Source organism: Piliocolobus tephrosceles, chromosome 1 (assembly GCF_002776525.5).
Source record: "Piliocolobus tephrosceles isolate RC106 chromosome 1, ASM277652v3, whole genome shotgun sequence".
NCBI classification, from domain to species: domain Eukaryota; kingdom Metazoa; phylum Chordata; class Mammalia; order Primates; family Cercopithecidae; genus Piliocolobus; species Piliocolobus tephrosceles.
The window spans coordinates 98378667-98395187 of NC_045434.1; the positions used below are offsets into that span (position 1 = coordinate 98378667).

Consider the following 16521-nt stretch of genomic DNA (forward strand, 5'->3'; position numbering starts at 1 on the left):
GACACTCCCAAAAACTCATCTAATCTACTGTTCTCTTAGTCTAGAAGCTGTTATTTTTCTCCAGACAGAACCAGAAAGGCATTTCTCACTGGCCCATTGACATTTAAATACAATCGTTTAACAGAAGCCACTCAGATACACACAATGAAGAACAACTTGCTAGGATGTGCACACATACTGTCTCTGCAAACACATGCAAAATACACATCTGCATCAACAACACCCCACCACCACCACGGGAAGAAGCTCACCTTCTTGGAAGGCTGAATTAATGAATATAATGTATATGCAGGTTCTTGTGACGTAGGAGCAGAAGACTAATGAGAAGAGAAATAAAATCATTTCAGAAGCACAGATCCAGCACAACCCTACGAAGGTCATCTCTTCCATCCCTCCACCTCAACCCTGCCCAGATGGAAGCTTCAAGTGTTAGTGCAAAGAGCCCTGGACTAGCCAGGAGGTCAGACAACCTGAGTGTTAGTCTCGCTCTGTCGTTAATGAAAGCTACTATTTGTTGAGCATTTATTTTAAATGTGTATTCTCCTCTGTTTGTTTGTTTTTGAGACAGAGTTTCATTCTATTGCCTGGGCTGGAGTGCAATGGCTCGATCTCGGCTCACTGCAACCTCTGCCTTCTGGGTTCAAGTAATTCTCCTGCTTCAGCCTCCTGAGTAGCTGGGATTACAGGTGCTCGCCATCATGGCCAGCTAATTTTTGTATTTTTAGAGACAGGGTTTCACCATGTTGGTCAGGCTGGTCTCAAACTCCTGACCTCATGATCTACCTGCCTCAGCCTCCCAAAGTGCTGGGATTACAGGCATGAGCCACTGCGCCTGGCCTCTTCTCTAACTCTTTTAACATTCCTATAAAATAGGAATGATCATAATTTGCCCCATGCCACAAATGAGGCTCCAAAGGGATAAATAGCCCAAGTCAGGCAGTGCATACACAGTAGAAGCAGAATTCAAACCTCTCCAGGGCTCTTTCCTCAACATCTCAATGCCTCCCTTTGGCAACTTGCCTTCCTTCCCTGGACCTGAACCAGGTGTCCTCTAACTCAGGTAACCATCCTCCTTTTAAGATGCTCCAGAGGAGGATTCTCATTCTCACCCAACACCATAGTTAGAGAGGAGCCCTTTCTTGCACTGATACAAGTTCCTCTTGTTGGAGTTCAATGTGGCTAAAACTAGAGAAATGGCAGATATCAAGCACTCTTATAATCAGATTTTCTTTGCCCCACAACTCAGCCACCAAACTGAAGATGGTGCTGTTGCAGGTCTCAATTTTTTTTTTTTTTTCTTTTTTTTTAAGCCATTTTTATCAGAACGTATTTTATTACTGGCCACCAGGAGGCAGTGTTTCCCTTGGGAGAGACGTCCCAGCCTGGGTTATCAATGTCATTTTAGCCGTCAATATTAAAGGACACTTCCCCAGTTTATGAGTGAATTTCTCTAATCCCAGAATATTAGAGGTGGAGTATGAGGAGGTGCAATGGAGACTCAAAAACGCTTTGGCTCAGCTCTGCCACTACCTAGTTATGTAGCCTTGAGTTATCAGTTGACCTGAGTCTCAGTTTCCTCATTGTGATATGGAATGTAGAACACATCTAAAGTATTAGAACTAGTTTCATGAGGCTGTTATGTGAGACTTAGTAAGAAAATATGGCCGGGTGCAGTGGTGCATACCTGTAGCCCTAGCTACCCAGGAGGAGGCTGAGGTGGGAGGACCACTTGAGGCCAGGAATTCAAGGCTTCAGTAAGCTATGATTCTACCACTGCACTCAGCCTCGTAGACAGAATGAGATCCCGTCTCATAATGGGTGTACCAAAAACTTCACAAATCACCACTAAAGAACTTACTCGTGAAACCAAATACCACCTGTTCCCAAAAAAACTATGAAAATAAAAAATAAATAAATAAAGAGACCCTGTTTCTAAACAATAAAATTTTTAAAAAGAAAAGAAAATGGACATTATTGCTAAGTCATAATAAGATAAAAGAGACCAATGCAGATTCATTCTTTCCTGAAAATGAATATAATAGGGAATAGGGATAAAAAGTGCAAGGGCCCCAAGTGCTAGAGGCAGCAGCAGGGCAAGAAAGCAGAAGTTGAGTCCCCTAACCAGGTTTCTGCTCCTATAGACTTTATCTGGGCCAGACCTTCTGCCAGACACGGAAGAAGAAGGAATGTCCACATCAGGCTTCCCAGCTGTGTTAAGACGCTCCACAATCACATGGATCTTTTCAAATAATGTGTTAATGCAACTGAAGTCAAGCTATCTTCTGGATTCCAAGAGCACTAAGATCTTATTCTGCCATTCAAGGGTGTGAGTTTCGGGGGGGAGGCACTAGGAAACCCCAGAGATAGGTATGGAATGGACTAGAGAAACTAGAGAGGTACCTGGGACTGGATCATAGAGTAGATGGTGCTCCCCCCTCCAGGAAAAGTCTGCTCCTGCTCCTGCTCCTGCACAAGAAATAGGGATGGGGTAACGAGCAGACAGCTAGGTCAGTCCAGATTTAGACTGAGCAGGGGAAAACAGCACAAAGAAGAGGGGCTTTCAGGAGCCTGGGAGGGAGGTGGCAGGACTGAGGAGAGTCATTGATCCTCCCAGGATGGGGAAAGACAGGAAGAAGAGCAGGATCAGGAGCAAGGAACCACCCAGGTGTGAGGGATTCCAGCAACCCTGTCCAAAGAGAATGCTGTCACTTTCTTTCCTTTACTAACTTAGAAACCCTTCCTTGCAAAGCTCTGAGTAGGGCTGTTATCTGAGCCTTACGTCAGAGCACTGGAATTCAGAAAGTTTAAACATTTCAAAGACCAAACACAGTTAAGCCCTCTCTAGATCATCTTCAGTGTCACTTTGCCCGTGACCTCAAGCCAGCCCCCTGGGCAGCTACAGTGCTGGGTGCAGCCCTGAACCCAAGGGCCAAAGCAGGGAGCAGCACTTCCTGCTTCCCTTTTCTTGTTCTTGCCCCTTAGGAAATCGGTGGTGGAGGTATTTCATGCTGCTGACCACTGAAAGCATATTGCCAGTTTGGGTTCTAATGGGAGCCAGTGGAGGCCAGCAAGTTTCATTAGGCAAGGTGCAAGCTAAATTCCTGGAAGCAAGAAGAAACTAAGAGGAGCAGAGAACTGTCAGCTGTCCTTAGAGGCTGGAGAGTCATGGGCATCTGACAATGTCAATAACTTCATTTGTGTTTTAAAATACTGCAAGAATTTGTTGCTTTTCTCTCCTGTCCAGACTCGTCTGAAGTGTTTCTAGAAAGATTAGAGCTGGGTCTCAAAGTGAGACCACATGAAACTTGAGATTTAGGTCTTCAAATTGGAACCCTGAGACAATAGGGAGAGGCCAGAGGGGGCTGAGGGCAGACAGGGAGGAGCGCTTGAGTCAGAAGTAAGCTAATAGGCCTGAATCCCCAAGATGTTTCCTTTGCACTAAGTTGTTTCTCCCCCTGTGGTCTCCTAAACTCAAGTCATCTTCTTTTTGGAAAAACAGATTATTTGTAGCAAGCAGCACCCGCACATTATTGGCTGTGGGTAGATTCACATGCTCTCAGGAATTTGCACCAGAGTCTGGTAGCAGTGAGAGAAACAAAGTTCCCTTTTATTTTTCACATTCCAATAGCCACTGCTTTATTTTTCACATTCCCATAGCCACCACTGGGGCCAAAACAAAACAAAACAGGCGTGGGGAACTGCCCTAACTGCCTCTGAAACCAGACCCGGAAGAGGATGCTTGCCTGCTCTGCGAGGCTGCACAGGGCCTCACGTATGTGGCCAGCGCAGAAGAGCACCACCACATGTGCTTCCTACGTGGTGCTGGGTCTCCATAGCCAAGCGCCAGGGGGCAGTGGAAAGAAGGCATTTCCGCCCCACTTCACCCCCCAACTTCCTGCCAGCAGTTTGGTAGGCCCCATTAGAGCTTTCCCCTGGGCCTGTCACCACATCAGCCCTGAGAAGGACACAGCAGCAGGGGCATCTGCAGGCCCTCTGCAATTTCCTCCTCTTCTAATTCTTGGATGACGGGCGGAGTTGGCCGCTGCCTGCCACAGAGAGCAGGCGAGAGGCTCCTGGAGGAACCCACTCAGGCTGGTGGGCTTTGTGCCAGGCTGGCTACTCTAGTACCTCAGCCACACTTAGGCCTCTTCTCCCAAAAGGCTGTAAATGCAGCCCATTGAGCCAGCTACAAAACTGTTATGCTTTGGCTGGTCACACTTCCCAGCCTGTGTCACCATTAAGGGACTCATGAATGCAAGCCCTGACTCATTAGGAAAAAGAATTTGTGGTCAGACAACAAATACCACAGCAGCATTCTGCCTCTGCCATTGATTTCTGTTGTGCTCCATCCCTTCTCAGCAGGTGCAATTCTGCACCAAGAAGCCCCTTCAGCCTCCCTTTCATCTTCTCTGCTCCTTTTGTTTCCTCTTTTCCTCCATTGCCAGAACTAGGAAGCAAGTGGAGAAAAGATAGTTGGGGAAGGGCTGAGGGTCACATCAAGAGGACAGTTGTTCAGTCCTTTTTGTCCCTCTTCTCTGTATAACCATCGTTGAAAGAGCATTTTCCAAGCCAATTGAGAGTGACCCCAGCCTCCGGGACAACATACTTTATTTCTCCTGGTTTTCAGATCCTTGACCTCTTCATAAATTGTCAAAAATTCCTTGGCACAGGTCTCTGAGGGAAGAAGAAAACAAAGAGCAGAACTGCGGAAACCTCCAGAAGGGCTTTTGCTTCTAACAGGCCCCACCTCCACCCCAAATGGCCAAACCTTAAAGAAGGTTCTAGAAAAGAGGCAGGTTAGTGCTCTTCCCAGGAACCCCAGAAAGCACAGAGACAGCAATCGAACTGCCCCTCTCATGCTTCCTCCCAAACCAGCTGTCTGCAGGGAAATCTGCACATTGGGGATCAGAAAGCATGAACCAGGAGAGAGAGCCTGGCAGCCTGCGTGCCCCCTGCCACCACGCATATGCATATACCAAAGCTCACTGAGGAAAAGGAGATGCTGTGCTCCCAGACACATCCCACTGGAGGCAGGACCAAGTCACAGGATCTGAGGCCTCAGGCAGAAGCACCACCCCAAGGACCTTCCACTCACCTGATTGCTTCCCATTCCTCTTTCTCCTCCACACACAGAAGCAGACAAGGGTGCCAAGGAACAGTGTGCTTAGAATCACGATGATCACCAAAAATGGCCAAAATCTGAATTCTGAGGAATACGGAAGGCATGAGGTCTGAGCTGTCAGCTCACTCTCTTCTTCCTTCCCATCTGCCTACTGCAGGGGCTGCCTCAAAACCCACTCTTGTCTGTGGTGTGGTTGATCGCACTCTGTGAACTCACCATCAAGGTTTTCTCTTTGCTCATTTGGGTAACCTCCTCTGAGTGATGCCAAGAGCATGGATATTAATATCAGACAGGCCTGGCTCAAATTCTAACTTTGTGAGCTCTGCACTATTTATTTAATCTCTCTGGGCCTCTCAAGTCATCTTCTTTTTGGAAGATGCCTCAGAGCCTCTCAGATTTTCTCACCTGTAAAAGGGGATAACGTTATCTACCTATAGGGGTCAATTACATGATCTAATACAGTTGGCCCTCCAAAGTTTTGAGTTCCGCAACTGTAGATTTAATGAATTGTGGATCCAGAATATTCAGAGGAAAAAAGTTGCATCCATATTGAATATGTAGACACTTCTTTCTTTGTCATTATTCCCTAAACAATACAGTATAACAACAATTTAAATAGCACTTACAATGTATCAGACATTATAATTAAACTAGAGATGATTTAAGTAAGGTATACAGAAGGATGTGCATAAGTTGTATGCAAATACTGCACCTGTTTATGCCAAGGACTTAAATATCCGTGGATTTTGGCATCTATGATTGTGGGGTGGGTCCTGGAACTAATTCCCCACAGATACTGAGGGACATGTAAAGCATGTAGCACAACAAATGTTACATTTGTCCATTCATTTGTTTTTAACTCAAAAAAATACTCATTGTCCAGGTAAGTTTTCCATCTCTCTTTTCCACTATTCCTGCCTTCATGGCTCTTCCTCATTTGAGCTTCTACTTAAAACATTTGTGTCAAACATGTAGCCTTATACATAATCCAGCCAATGAGAGGAAGGGAAAGGAATTAAGTGTTCCAAGGTACTTATTATCATCCCCATTTTACCCAAGGGGGAAAGAAATTGAGACTCAGAGAGGTTAATGAATGTGCCAGAGATCACAGAGCTTTTTTTTTTTTTTTTTTTTAGGGATGGGATTACACCATGTTGTCCAGGCTGGTCTCAAACACCTGGACTCAAGTGATCCACCTGCCTCAGCCTCCCAAAGTGCTAGGATTACAGGTGTGAGTCACCACACCTGACCTCTAAGAGATCACAGAGCTTCTGATCACAGAAGCTAAGAGATCACTGAAGCTGGTGTCCCAGTTCAGTGGCGCGATCTCAGCTCACTGCAACCTCTGCCTCCCAGGTTCAAGGGATTCTGCTGCCTCAGCCTCCCGAGTAGCTGGGAGTACAGGTGCCAGCCACATGCCCAGCTAATTTTTTGTAGTTTTAATAAAGACAGGGTTTCACCATGTTGGCCAGGCTGGTCTCAAACTCCTGACCTTGTGATCCACCCTCCTCGGCCTCCCAAAGTGCTGGGATTACAGGCATGAGCCACTGCTCCCAGCCTGCCTCAGTCTTGTTTATTTTTTGTGCAAAAGTACTTATTTTAGTTGCCCTTACTTGGCTATAAGTTCCTTATTAATGAGAGCTGTATGTTTTTTTTTTTCCTATAGTGCCCATGCTGCTGGCATATGAAGTCTCTGTTTATATAATAAAAAGTTGTGGAAAGTGAATTCAGGTAACTCATAGGATGAGCATAAGCAATAACCCAGGAACTCATCTAGGTATTCCTGGGATCATCCTCATGCTCCTGCTCCAGGCTACTGCTGCACAGTATAGTTACCGCTTGAACTATGTGGCCTGGAGAAAGTTATCACTCAAGAGGAGAGAACAGTTCTCCATCAGCCTCTCTCAGGAAGAAAATAATGTTCCGGAGCCATTTCAGGACTGTCAGTTACCAAAAAACTATGCCCTCCCTCTGCAGAAGAAAAGCTTGCATCTCCCAGAAGGAAATAGGGATAACTTTTTTTCCAGAGTAGGATAGCTTTACAGGAACTATGTGCTTGGAGGCCAGGACTCCTCTGGGAAGGGCTACAAGGCACTGGGAGAGGAAGCCAAGGGATTTTATCTCATACCACGTCTGTCTTACACATGAGCCTGGTTGTGGGGTCCAAACCTTCAGCCCTTGTTATAGCCCAGTGTGTTCCACTTACCGTGATGGGCATTCTGACAGTCCTGAGTGAGATTCAGGGTGTGGCTTTCCCAGCTAACAGGATTGCTGACGTTGCAGGTATATGTGTGCGTGCCATGAATGTCAACCTCTTCCTCCAGGTAGGTGAGGTTCCCTGCTGTCTGGATCAGCTTGCTGCCTCTGTACCAAGCATAGGTCACATTGTCATCCCTGGAGACCAAGCAGGACAGAGCCACTTGGCACCTCTCTCTGTCCAGGATCTTGCCCTGCCCCTGTAGGCGGGGTTTCTCAACTTTATCTGGAAGCAGACATTCTGATTAGAAAGGCATGGAAATCCAGAAATTAAAGGCCTACAGGAATCAGAGAGGGCAGTATGAGCAGTCCTGGAGACTTACCAAATACAAAAACCTGGAACTTGGCTCTCTGAACTTGTCCCATTGTATTGGTGACCTCCAGGCAGTAGAGGCCACTGTCCTGCTGCTGAGCTGCCTTGATGAGAAGAGTCGAGTTCTTGATTATAAAAGTGAATCTATTGTTGAAGGTATTGGAAGGTGAAGAGCCATTCTCCCACTGCAATATCTGACGAAATGCATTTTGTGAGGGCAGCCACATCTTCCACTGAACATTGTAAATCTTCGTCTGTATGCTGTTTGGTTGTAACTGAAGGGGCATTCCAGAGATGCTAAACACATGGTCAGCTGATCCCTGGCATCCTAGGAAAGAGAACCCAAGCTGAAAGTAGCGGGAAGAGTGTCAGGCCTGAGCAATGTGGGCAGCTGGATGTGATTTCCCTTAAGCCAATAGGGTGGGGATGGGTATGAGGAGCCCAGAGCCTAGGAGCACCTTAAAGTGTATCCCCCTATCCGCCTCCCCTTGTCCCCAAGCTCTATGTCCCTAGTCTGAAGGATCCCATAGACCAATAGCTAAAATCTTGAGTACTTACTATGTGACAGGCAGGTTTTGCACTTTATACATTTTAACCGTTTAAGTTAAAAGGTATAGAATGGTTGAAATGTACAAATGTTTTATTCATTTTAACTATTTAACTTAACAATGACCCTTATCCCCATTTTATAGGTGAGGAAACTGAGTTAGAAAGAGCTTAAGTAACTGGCTTAAGTTACACAGTGAGAATGATGAGCCTGAAACCTAGTCAGTTTGGTGTTGTTTTTGTTTTCTTTTGTTTTGTTTGTCAGAGACAGAGTCTCACTCTGTCACCCAGGCTGGAGTGCAGTGGCGCAATCACAGCTCACTGCAGCCTTGAACTCCTAGGCTTGCGGTGATCCCCCTACCTCAACCTCCCTCGTAGCTGGGACTACAGGTGCACGCCACTGCACCCAGCTTATTTGTTTACTCTTTGTAAAGACAGCAGTTTGACTTCAGAGGATAAATTCTTAACCACGATGTTATAAACACCACATCTAATGTGAATCCCTCCAAGCAGTGCTGAGGCAACTACTAATGGAAAGTAGTGACTGTCAGAAATTCTGAATGGTCAGGCCCAGGAAGAATGATCCTCCAAGCTGAACTCATGACCCCTCAACTGTCCTCTCAGAGAGCTGAATACATAATCCTCTCTCATGGCACTTGGCACATTGGATTTTGGTCATTACTCATTGATGTTTGCCAGTTTTTCAGTGATCAGAAAGTCTCCACAAAAATTTCTCTCTAGAAAACAATTTTTAAAATAAAACTACACTTCCCAGGTAGATCCCAGCACTTCCCTGTCAATGAATCCGGATGAGACCTAATGAATATGGGGGTGTGACAACCTGGAGCAATTCAGTGCAGGCAGTGTACAAAACTGGAAGTTTCTACAGCCAGTTTTAGCAACGAAGCTATGTGGCATGGCCCAGTAGGTGCAGTAAATTAAAAAGTCTCTTTGGGTGAGTTGGGAAGGGTCAGGGAGGGTTTGGAGGAGAGAATAGGAGCTGGAGAGAGTTTTACAAGTGGCTCTGTTAAAATGGATGCTATTAAGAAGTAAGCGATGGAGAGAGAGAGGGGTTTTTAGACGTCCAGTGTATTATGAATGCACTCTCTCCAAGTCACAGCTTCACCCTGGCATTTTCTCAAGAGACTAAGTAAATAATTAAAGGACTTGTAATACTATTTGTTTCATGAAATATGTTTCTTTGATCTTGATGTTCCTAAGGCTAAAATACATAGGTTCCCATTTATATTTATATGACTTGTACTGGCTCTGCCCATTAGCAAACCAAAAGCTTCTCAAAAGTAGAAACTGTGCTGTGCATCTCTGTGTCTCTGTCTCCCACAGTCCTAGCGCTATTTATGAGAACAGGTCAACCTACCAAATATTGCACAAAGACCCTAAGAACAAAGGTGAATGGAAAAAATCATTACTAAACCTACAAGAAGGACATAAACTGTCCTCATCAATCATTCAGTCCTTACTGAGTCCCACTCTAATCCAGCCCCTGAAGAGGCAGGGCCTCTTCATGTATAAGACGTGATTCCTGACTCCAGAGAGTTTGTGATCTGGAAATGGAACACTTTCATTCTACAGCATCCCCTTAATGGTTGATATAAAGAATCATCTGAGGAATTCTAATTATGTAATGAAAATCCAGGTTAAGACTTGCTAACTAATCCCACTAAAAATAACTAGAAAAAAAAGGAACAACATATAAAAGCACATTGTTAAAGTTATCAGAGAGTTTATAAAGCAGTGAAAAATTATGGGGCCAAGATCTGGAAGAAGGAAATTCAGAGAGGTGAGACCAACATTTCTGACGGTTGCTCCCTGGAGGCATCTTCTGATTCCATAAATGGCAGCTAAAAGGCTGAGAAGCTGAGCAGAGCTCACAATAAAACTCAAGGAACTAAGAGAACATGGAGTTCAGGCCCCTCCTGTTAGAAAGTGGGTATATCTAAAATCCATCGGTGTTGAGGTTGGTACCACAGGGGGCTATACACTAAGAGTAAGAGTGAACGAGAAATGAACAGCCCTCGCAGGAACTGAAGCTCAGTTTTGAATCATCACAACCCTGGATTGAGCTAATGATCTGAAATCTCTAGTAGCCCTAACCTGGCTGCCCACTAGAAGCAAATATAAGTTATGACTAGAGGAAAATAACATCAACCAGAGCATTAAATTATTTCTAGAATTTTTCGTGCACAATATCCGAAATGAAATGAAGTATAAGAAAAGGAAACATGTCCAAAAACCAAAATAAGAATAGAGACAACAGAAACCAACCAACAGGGCATCTACATAATAGAGTTGTCAGTCATAAACTTTAAAGTAATCATGTCTAATATGTTCAAGGAAATAAAACATAAGTTTAAGAATTTCAGCAGAGAACTAGCGTGATCGAATGCAAAAATAACCATGTCCTTGCAACGTGACTTTGCAACTCCTTCCATCATCAAGAAATGGGGTTCATTTCCCTGTCTCTTGGAACTGGGCTGGTCTTCATGATGAAACGCGGCAAAAATTATGTCTGCCAGTTCTAAGCCTAGATCTGAAAAGGCATTGCACATTTCTACTTGTTCTCTTGGAACCTCATCTGGCTGACATGTGAACAAGCCTAAAATAGCCTGCTGGAGAATAATAGATCACATGATACAGAGATAAACCAACACAGCTAAGGCCATTCTAAATCAGCCAACCCTGGCCTGGTGCAGTGGCTCATGCCCGTAATTCCAGCACTTTGGGAGACCAAGGAGGGCAGATCACTCAACGTTGGGAGTTCGAGACCACCCTGGCCAACATGGTAAAACCTTGTCTCTACTAACAATACAAAAATTAGCCAGGCGTGGTGCCACACACTTGTAACTCCAGCTACTTGGAATCCTGAGGCACGAGAACCTCTTGAACCCGGGAGATGGAGGTTTCAGTGAGCCAAGATATCATGCCACTGCACTCTAGTCAACGTGACAGAGCAAGACTTAATCTCAAAAAACAATAAAAAATAAATAAAAGAATCAGCCACCTGTGGTCTGGCAGCTGACCACACCTGCATGACTGCTGCAAGAGGAAACCAAAAGAACCACCTAGCTAAGCCCAGCCCCAATTGCCAACTAGCAGAATCACTAATTAAATAGGTAGTTGTTTCAAACTACTGGATTTTGGAGTGGGTCATTATACAGCAATAGTTACCTGAAATTGGATTTTCTAAAGAATTAAATGAAAATTACAGAAATAAAATGTAAAATAACTGTAAAACAAACTCAATTGAAGGGTTTAAAAGGCCATTTAGATGCCATTGAAAAGAGAATTAGAAAACTGTTATAAAATATCCAGAGTGAAGTAAAGAAAAACAAAAGGATAAAAATACACAAGAAGGAGTGTAAGAGATATTTGAGGTATGGCAAAAACAAAACCCATAAACTAAGTGTAATTGGAAAGCAAGGAGGCAGGAGAGGAAAGAGGAACTGAGCAAAAGAGATAACATAAGAATTTCCCAAAACTGACAAAAGCCATCAAGATAGACTTGTGAAATGTGTTACAAACCCCAAGCAAGATCAAAACAAACCAACAAGCTAGGCACGGTGGCTCACACCTGTAATCCCAGCACTTTGGGAGGCCCAGGCAGATGGATCACCTGAGGTCAGGAACTTGAGACCAGCCTGGCCAATATGACAAAACCCCATCTCTGTTACAAATGCAAACATTAGCCAGGCATGGTGGTGCACGCCTGTAAACCCAGCTACTTGGGAGGCTGAGGCAGGAGAATCACCTGAAGCCAGGAGGTAGAGGTTTCAGTGAGCCGAGATCGTGCCATTGCACTCCAACATGGGCGACAAGAGTGAAACTCTGTCTCAAAAAAAAAAAAACCAATGAACAAAAGACAACTTCTCAATACATCAAAAAAAAAAAAAAACATTATGGAAACCAAAGATAAATAGAAAAATCGTAAAATAGTCAGAGTGGGGGAAAACTAAATTACCTTTACAAAATAAACAACTTAGCTGACATTTCAGCAAAAATAATAAAAAGCAGAAGATGATGAAATGGTATATTTTTTTATTTTTCCATAGGTTATTGGGGTTCAGGTAGTGTTTGGTTACAAGAGAAAGTTCTTTAGTAGTGATTTGTGAGATTTGGTGCACCCATCACCCGAGCAGTGTACACTGCACTCTACTTATAGCCTTTTATCCCTCACCGCCTCCCACTTTTCCCCCCAAGTCACCGAAGTCCACTGTATCATTCTTATGCCTTTGCATCCTCATAGCTTAACTCCCACATATCAGTGAGAACATACGTTGTTTGGTTTTCCAAGTAATGATATATTTAAAGTGCTGAAAGAAAATAACTGCCTATCTAGAATTTTATACCGGTGAAGAAGTACTTCAAAGACGAAGGCAGACACAGTGGCTCATGCCTGTAATTCCAGCACTTTGGGAGGTTGAAGCAGGTGAATCACTTGAGGAGTTCAAGACCAGGCTGGCCAACACGGCAAAACCTCATCTTGACTAAAAATGCAAAAATTAGCTGGGCGTGGTGGCACGCGCCTGTAATCCTAGCTACTCAGGAGGCTGAGGCATGAGAATCACTTGAACCCGGGAAGTCAAGGCCAAGACTTACGCCACTCCCCTCCTGCCTGGGCGAAAGAGTGAGACTCTATCTCAAAAAATCATAATTTTTTTAAATGAAGCTGAAATAAAGACATTTTTGGAAAAAATAAAAAACTGAAAGAATTTGTCAGAAAAAGGCTTGCAGTAAAGGAAATACCAAAGGATGTTCTTTACATATAAAGAAAATGGAAACTCGGGCACAAGAAGTGAAGAGCAATAGAAATAGATGTAATTTGTGACAATAAAAGTTGGGAGATAGAGCTGTATAGGAGTTTTTTATACTATTGATAAGGAATTGGTATTAATTAAAACAATATTGTTGAAGGTATTCATTGTAATACCTGTGGTAACCACTAAGAAGAAAACAAAATGTACAGAAGAAGAAATAAGAAGGGAATCAAAATGATGCAGTACAAAATATCAATTAAATACAAAATAAGGCAGTAATGGAGAAAATGAGGGATAAAAAAGACATAGATGTATAAAAGTATACAGAAATAGAAGGAAATGTCATCATTAGAAAAGGACCAATTAAGTAGGAGTAAACAATCATCTTCAGTTTCTATGCATATAACAAGATTAAAATATATAAAATAAAATTTGAAAGAACTAAAAGGAGAAGTAAATCCACAATCATAGTTGGAGAGTTTTATTACATTGTCTCTCTAACTGATATAAGAAGCAAACAAAAAAATCAATAAGGCTATAAGAATTTGAAGATCATTAAACCAATATACATATTAATTATATATAAAACAATTATCCTAACAATTGCAGAATATACATTCTTTTCAAGTGCACATGCAATATTTACCAAAGTATTTTTGTAATTTTATTTTATTTTATTATTATACTTTACGTTCTAGGGTACATGTGCACAACGTGCAGGTTTCTTACATATGTATACATGTGCCATGTTGGTGTGCTGCACCCATTAACTCATCATTTACATTAGGTATATCTCCTAATGCTATCCCTCCCCACTCCCCCCACCCCACAACAGGCCCCAGTGTGTGATGTTCCCCTTCCTGTGTCCAAGTGTTCTCATTGTTCAATTCCCACCTATGAGTGAGAACATGCGGTGTTTGGTTTTCTGTTCTTGCGAAAGTTTGCTGAGAATGATGGTTTCCAGCATCATCCATGTCCCTACAAAGGACATGAACTCATCCTTTTTTATGACTGCATAGTATTCCGTGGTGTTGTATATGTGCCACATTTTCTTAATCCAGTCTGTCATTGATGGACTTTTGCGTTGATTCCAAGTCTTTGTTATTGTGAATAGTGCGGCAATAAGCATACGTGTGCATGTGTCTTTATAGCAGCATGATTTATAATCCTTTGGATATATACCCAGTAATGGGATGGCTGGGTCAAACGGTATTTCTAGTTCTAGATCCTTGAGGAATCGCCATACTGTTTTCCATAATGGTTGAACTAGTTTACAGTCCCACCAACGGTGTAAAAGTGTTCCTATTTCTCCACATCCTCTCCTGCACCTGTTGTTTCCTGACTTTTTAATGATTGCCATTCTAACTGGTGTGAGATGGTATCTCGTTGTGGTTTTGATTTCCATTTCTCTGATGGCCAGTGATGATGAGCATTTTTTCATGTGTCTGTTGGCTGTATGAATGTCTTCTTTTGAGAAATATCTGTTCATATCCTTTGCCCACTTTTTGATGGGGTTGTTTGTTTTTTTCTTGTAAATTTGTTTGAGTTCTTTGAGTTCTGGATATTAGCCCTTTGTCTGATGAGTAGATTGCAAAAATTTTCTCCCATTCTGTGGGTTGCCTGTTCACTCTGATGGTAGTTTCTTTTGCTGTGCAGAAGCTCTTTCATTTAATTAGATCCCATTTGTCAATTTTGGCTTTTGTTGCCATTGCTGTTCGTGTTTCAGACATGAAGTCCTTGCCCATGCCTATGTCCTGAATGGTATTGCCTAGGCTTTCTTCTAGGGTTTTTATGGTTTTAGGTCTAACATTTAAGTCTCTAATTCATATTGAATTAATTTTCATATAAAGAGTAAGGAAGGGATCCAGTTTCAGCTTTCTACTTATCGCTAGCCAGTTTTCCCAGCACCATTTATTAAATAGGGAATCCTTTCCCCACTTCTTGTTTCTCTCAGGTTTGTCAAAGATCAGATGGCTGTAGATGTGTGGTATTATTTCTGAGGACTCTGTTCTGTTCCATTGGTCTATATCTCTGTTTTGGTACCAGTACCATGCTGTTTTGGTTACTGTAGCCTTGTAGTATAGTTTGAAGTCAGGTAGCATGATGCCTCCAGCTTTGTTCTTTTGACTTAGGATTGTCTTGGCAATGTGGGCTTTTTTTTTTTTTTTTTTTTTGGTTCCATATGAACTTTAAAGTAGTTTTTTCCAATCCTGTGAAGAAAGTCATTGGTAGCTTGATGGGGATGGCATGGAATCTATAAATTACCTTGGGCAGTATGGCCATTTTCATGATATTGATTCTTCCTATCCATGAGCATGGAATGTTCTTCCATTTGTTTGTGTCCTCTTCTATTTCATTGAGCAGTGGCTTGTAGTTCTCCTTGAAGAGGTCCTTCACATCCCTTGTAAGTTGGATTCCTAGGTATTTTATTCTCTTTGAAGCAATTGTGAATGGGAGTTCACTCATTATTTGGCTCTCTGTTTGTCTGTTATTGGTGTATAGGAATGCTTGTGATTTTTGCAGATTGATGTTGTATCCTGAGACTTTGCTGAAGTTGCTTATCAACTTAAGGAGATTTTGGGCTGAGACAATGGGGTTTTCTAAATATACAATCACGTCATCTGTAAAGAGGGACAATTTTACTTCCTCCTTTCCTAATTGAATACCCTTTATTTCTTTCTCTTGCCTGATTGCCCTGGCCAGAACTTCCAACACTATGTTGAATAGGAGTGGTGAGAGAGTGCATCCCTGTCTTGTGCCAGTTTTCAAAGGGAATGCTTCCAGTTTTTGCCCATTCAGTATGATATTGCCTGTGGGTTTGACATAAATATCTCTTATTATTTTGAGATACATTCCATCAATACCAAATTTATTGAGAGTTTTTAGCCTGAAAGGCTGTTGAATTTTGTCAAAGGCCTTTTCTGCATCTATTGAGACAATCATGTGGTTTTTTGTCTTTGGTTGTGTTTATATGCTGGATTATGCTTATTGATTTGTGTATGTTGAACCAGCCTTGCATCCCAGGGATGAAGCCCACTTGATCATAGTGGATAAGCTTTTTGATGTGCTGCTGGATTCGGTTTGCCAGTATTTTATTGAGGATTTTTGCATTGATGTTCATCAGGGACATTGGTCTAAAATTCTCTTTTTTTCTTGTGTGTCTGCCAGGCTTTGGTATCAGGATGATGTTGGCCTCATAAAATGAGTTAGGGAGGATTTCCTCTTTTTCAAACTCAATCAAAACCTCTCAACTACATGGAAACTGAACAACCTGCTCCTGAATGACTACTGGGTACATAACGAAATGAAGGCAGAAATAAAGATGTTCTTTGAAACCAATGAGAACAAAGTTACCAAAGTATTATCATATGCTATGCATTAAAACAAGTGTCAACAAAGTTCAAAGTATTGAAATCATATGAATTATCAGTAGAATTAAATAAAAAATCAATAACAGAAAAATAAGTGGAAAATCTCTGAATGTTTAAAATATGAGCAACATATTTCTA

The 16521-nt window shown here is 42.6% G+C and overlaps 1 protein-coding gene across 2 annotated transcripts in view; it reads right to left on the reverse strand.

Annotated features, from left to right (window-relative positions):
- The window catches only part of CD244 (CD244 molecule), a 33237-nt gene that overhangs the window by 3606 nt on the left and 13110 nt on the right, over positions 1–16521 (reverse strand). Inside the window, exons 2-7 of one of the 2 annotated variants that reach the window (XM_023214266.1) lie at positions 7702–8019; positions 7329–7604; positions 5096–5206; positions 4607–4674; positions 2401–2466; positions 252–317 (exon numbers count right to left, since the gene is read on the reverse strand). In XM_023214266.1, the coding sequence (XP_023070034.1) occupies positions 252–317; positions 2401–2466; positions 4607–4674; positions 5096–5206; positions 7329–7604; positions 7702–8019 (905 nt within the window). The remainder of the gene's footprint in view (positions 1–251; positions 318–2400; positions 2467–4606; positions 4675–5095; positions 5207–7328; positions 7605–7701; positions 8020–16521) is intronic. The other variant, XM_023214267.1, reaches the window with a different exon arrangement.